We start from the raw sequence: 4,728 nt of genomic DNA, 5'->3' as shown, positions 1-4,728 counted from the left end.
CCTCGGTCATATTGTAGCGGTGCTTAGGCGAAGCCCTCGTCGGTAGCTTCATCAACACCGTCATCACACCATCATGCTGACGGAACTCTCCCTCGAAGCTCTACTGAATCGTGAGTTCGTGGGACGTCACCAAGCTGAACATGTGCAGATTGCGGAGGTGCCGTACGTTCGGTACTAGGATCGGTCGATCGTGAAGACGTACGACTACATCAACCGCGTTGTCATAACGCTTCCTCTTACGGTCTACGAGGGTACGTGGACGACACTCTCCCCTCTCGTTGTTATGCATCACCATGATCTTGCGTGTGCATAGGATTTTTTTTAAAATTACTACGTTCCCCGACAAAGAAACATGAAATAAATTTGAAAATAAAACTAAATTATTAGTTGAAAATTGATATCTTTTGTTATGGATGTTGATATGTGTTGAAATATTTGCAAATGCTAGCAAGTTAGTTACATCCTACTTTTCGGTTTTTGTAGTTTGCAAAGGTACTTAAACTCAAAGATTTCACCAACGAAGGTATACGTATATCTAGATGGTGTGATAGAACAATTTTTGTAGTTTGCAAAGGTACTCAATTAAGGCACTTGTTTTCCTTAAAAATTTATGTTTACCAAATGCATGAATATGTACGCATGCGTATCCAATAAATCACCGCCAAGAACTATTTCATGCATTGGTGTGTTTTTTCTCATTCCTTCGCACACATTGAAGAAATTTTTTCTATCCCACAATCCTTGTTCCCATGCAGCATGAAAAGTTTGCATTGTGCCTTTCCTCCTAATTTATAGGAAGTTCCTGGTATTGTTTCTTCTGCCCAAGTGTTTTGTATATTACCGGTTTTAAATCAGTGATCCCTCTGTTCTACAATGTAGTGCATATAGATTTCTTAGAAAGTCAAACTTTACAAACTTTGACAAGGTTTGTAGAAAAAAGCATATACATCTCGAATACCAAATACATGTTCTTAGATACATCACAACACGTACTTTCATGTTGTATATATTTGGTATTGTATATATAAATAATTTTTTCTATGAACTTGGTCAATGTTTGTTAAGTTTGACTTCTTAGAAAATCTATATGCACTATGTTATGGAATGCACGGAGTATATATAAGCGACTTAGGAATGAGATTAATACAAGCTGCTCCCTAGTCCCTACAAATTAGGGACAAGCCACAGTATAAACTTCCTGTCGCCACAGGGGAATAATGTTTGGTGGGGGAGAAAAACCTTTGTTTGTTGTTCGCGAAAGACAGGGCTAGTTGTTCCGTCACAAGTAATGAACCAGATGAGCGTTCAATACCTCATTTATCCGATTTATATCATGTTAGTTTTTTGAGTCTTTTGGCTCATTTTGTTAAAATGATACACAACCTTCATTTGATTCTATAACATTCACAGACACCTCATAACGAGGCACTCAACAAAACATATGCTTTATTTGACAGTTCCATGAATATGAGAATCTCAGCCTAAATTTACATCTTATAGTACAATAATGAGACAGAAATGTATCTATATCTATATCGTCAATATAAAAAGACCCAAAAGGACAGATCCAACAAATCCCAGCCATCAAACCAGATCAATCTAATGACTCAGATTGCTTCAATGGTGAGCGCTCAACACGTTTAGTGTGTAGCTCATATCATACCAAATATTGATGCCATGTTAATCATGTAATTAACACGCAAATAATATCCTACCTAATATCATCATGCCATTAATATACTATCTAATGTCAACGTGCATTGCACGTACGCATTTACTAGTCCAAGGAAACATCTGAAGATCGATGAGCCCAAGTCATCACTTTGTAAGTTGATTTTGCATCGAGCTTTCCTTGCTGCATGCAGCCACGGTGATTGTCAAATGTGATCAAGGTTGCTTGCTTTGGTAATGGTGGTGGTAGTAAACGGTAGCTCAAAAGAGTTGTGCTTTTCAAAATTGTCATCGCGCTCAACTTGATTCATATGGTCATTGCTCTTGCCCCAGATGAGAGCATAGAGACCAACAACAATAATCATCGCACCAGTGATCCTACATGGAAACAAATTTGTGAATGGATGAATAACAGCTACTCCCTCCGATCCAAAATAAGTGTCACGGTTTTAGTTCAAAGTTGCGAGTGAAGCAATATATACACATACCTTCCCAATGTAATCACCTCGGAAAGAATGAAGGAGCCTAGCACAGTCACTATGATCATGCAGAGAGGGCAAAAGGCAGTGACAAACACTGGCCCCCGTTCTTGGATAACTATCCCTTGCAAATAATAAGCAACCCCAGAACACATTACACCCTGAAATGAAATTAATTAAGCAGCGAGTTAATCATCGGAACCATCCACGGAAGCAAGTCTTATTTCAAATTGGTCACAATTATTTACGGAGTAGGCGGCCGTCAAGAGCCTCATGTCGAATCCGATTGCCCAAGCCTTGGTGTCACGCTCCATTACCAGCGCAACCACGCCGCTCTGCACGACGCCCATGACGCATATCATCGTGGTCAGGGAGAGCTCTGACGGGTAACTTCTCAACGTGTGTGACTGAAGATCGCAAACAAAATCGATGGTCACCACAAAAACATCGGGACGCAGTTGGAACAGAAACTAATTTAAGAAGAGTGTGAATTCACCTGGAGAATGAAGAAGACGGACCAGCAGAAGGAGCTCAACAGGATCATGAAGATGCCCAGGAGCCAGCAACCGCTGCTGTGGCTGGCCGTGTCGGTGACGGCGTGGCTTCCGGCGTGCTTGGTCCATGGGAAGTTGAGGACAGGGCCGCGGAAAAGTACCATGAGCAGCGCTCCGCCGACTGTGATCACTGTGCCGGCGATCTTCGCCTGGCTCCGCCGCTCCTTGATGTTTATTCTCTCCATCCTACATCGTTGACCAATTTATTTCATTACCTACTTAATAAAATAGAAGCTCTTCAAACACGAAAATTTTGAAAGAGAGAATCGCTCTACAGTTAATAATATATCGGTTTGGGCCGGAGCTTCACCTGATGAGGATGGCATTTACAAATGTTACGGCAGGCAATACGTTGGTGAGCGCTGAAGAGAAGCTCGCCGACGTGTTACGGGCTCCTATGTAGAAGAAGTTCTGGTCAAGGACTGGCCTTGAATAATTTTAACAAGTATAAATGTAAGAATGCATCAAATAATGAAATCACAAAAATACTACTATTACTCAACAAGTGTGTGTTGGATCCTTACTCGAGTAGTGCCAGAGCGACGATCTTGTAGAACAGGGAGAGAGTCATTTTGCGCCTTGTTTTCCTGTCACATCAAATGAAGAGTAAACATGAAGTCCCTTTTTTACTTGGTTTATCAAGGAAAACTTGACGACGACGAGCAAAGAGAAGTGCTAATGTTATTTCAGCCGTTTCTGAGTGCTCAGCAGTGCTACCGCTATCTGGTACAACGAAAAATTATCCGCTACTGGCCCCATAAAGTTTTCTCTATTTTACCAAGCTCACTTTTTCGGTCAAGAACCATCTTATCAACTCATAACGTAGCATCAAAAGATTACAAAAAATATAGTGCATAAAATGAACATGAACTTTTTCTTTATCTTGTTAAAGATTTCGTTTTTTTCAGGGCCCGGTGTAATAAAAATTGTAAACATGAATTAGGCGATGACGACAAACATATCTATTAAAAGGAATATGAGAAGACAACAAAATAATGTAACTATATGAATTACCTTTCAGGAAACTTATTGTTGTTTCCTTTAATTCCATGAACACAAATAATAAGCTAATTTTAACCCTAGAAATTACCCCATCTGAGGACATGAGAGCATGAATGTGGCTCAACCAGAAACTGTAAATTGTGCCCCATCTACTCACTAAGTTACTATATATAGACACCACTCGCAAAAAAAAAAGATAGACTTTTCAACTACTTCAAAAACTGAACTCCTGAAGGTACAACGAAACGAGTGACCAATTTGACATGACCACAGCTTTTCTAACGGTGCAACGGCGGGCCCGGGCGCCATCCTGACCTGAGCACGGTTGACCACCAACAAAATACATTCTACACGAAGCCAGCTAGCTAGTATAAACGTCTAGACATGTTCAACGATTCTAGTAATCAGTAAGAAGCTAGAGATGATTCACGGATCCGTGATATCAACCTCTCAAACCATAGCGCGAACGGAGCCATGGCAGCGGCGGCGATGGCGTTCCGGTAGACGACGAGGACGTAGTGGCTCATGCCCTGGCGCAGCGACGCGACGGAGAGGAGGAAGAGCCCGGCGTAGCCGAACTGGAGGAAGACCATGGCCATGTAAGGCATCACCTTCCTCCAACTCCCGACGAACTCCATGATCTGACCCTCTCGAGCTCCTGCTAAACTATACTGCCTCGATTCGACTGACTATATGTGTAACTGCTGATCAGGCAACGTTAGCCTGGTACGCCTGCCTGCCTGCTTGGTGTGTTGTCATGCAATCTTGGCAGGGGCAACCTTATATATATAGACACTCAACTGTGCAGGCAACCTGCATGACTGGGTTGCCCCGTACGTTACTTTAGGTGTGTGAGTGACCTGCTGTTGAGTGGCCCGTCTGTGTGAGTGGCCTTTTGTGGCCCTTCCGCCCAGCGCGTGCTGCCCCGGCCGACCATGGAGGATGGGATGGACGGCGTGGGCGATAAGGAGGCGGGTGGGGGACAAGACAGGGAAAACTTCGAGGGAAAACTAGATATTGTT

The 4,728-nt window shown here is 42.6% G+C and overlaps 1 protein-coding gene across 1 annotated transcript; it reads right to left on the bottom strand.

The window, feature by feature from the left end:
- Window positions 1-1,429: 1,429 nt before the first annotated feature.
- Window positions 1,430-4,471, bottom strand: LOC119337668 (WAT1-related protein At1g44800-like). Its single transcript, XM_037609829.1, has 7 exons — window positions 4,154-4,471; window positions 3,229-3,291; window positions 3,015-3,131; window positions 2,647-2,890; window positions 2,399-2,557; window positions 2,160-2,311; window positions 1,430-2,049 (listed from the first exon to the last, which is right to left on the bottom strand). The coding sequence occupies exons 1-7, from the start codon at window positions 4,342-4,344 to the stop codon at window positions 1,878-1,880; spliced, it is 1,098 nt and encodes a 365-aa protein (XP_037465726.1). The 5' UTR covers window positions 4,345-4,471; the 3' UTR covers window positions 1,430-1,877.
- Between the last annotated feature and the right edge of the window lie 257 nt (window positions 4,472-4,728).

The sequence above is a fragment of the Triticum dicoccoides genome, chromosome 7B (genome assembly GCF_002162155.2).
Source record: "Triticum dicoccoides isolate Atlit2015 ecotype Zavitan chromosome 7B, WEW_v2.0, whole genome shotgun sequence".
NCBI classification, from domain to species: domain Eukaryota; kingdom Viridiplantae; phylum Streptophyta; class Magnoliopsida; order Poales; family Poaceae; genus Triticum; species Triticum dicoccoides.
Note: the sequence above shows the minus strand (reverse complement) of the source record. Positions and strands in the feature narration are given on the sequence as shown.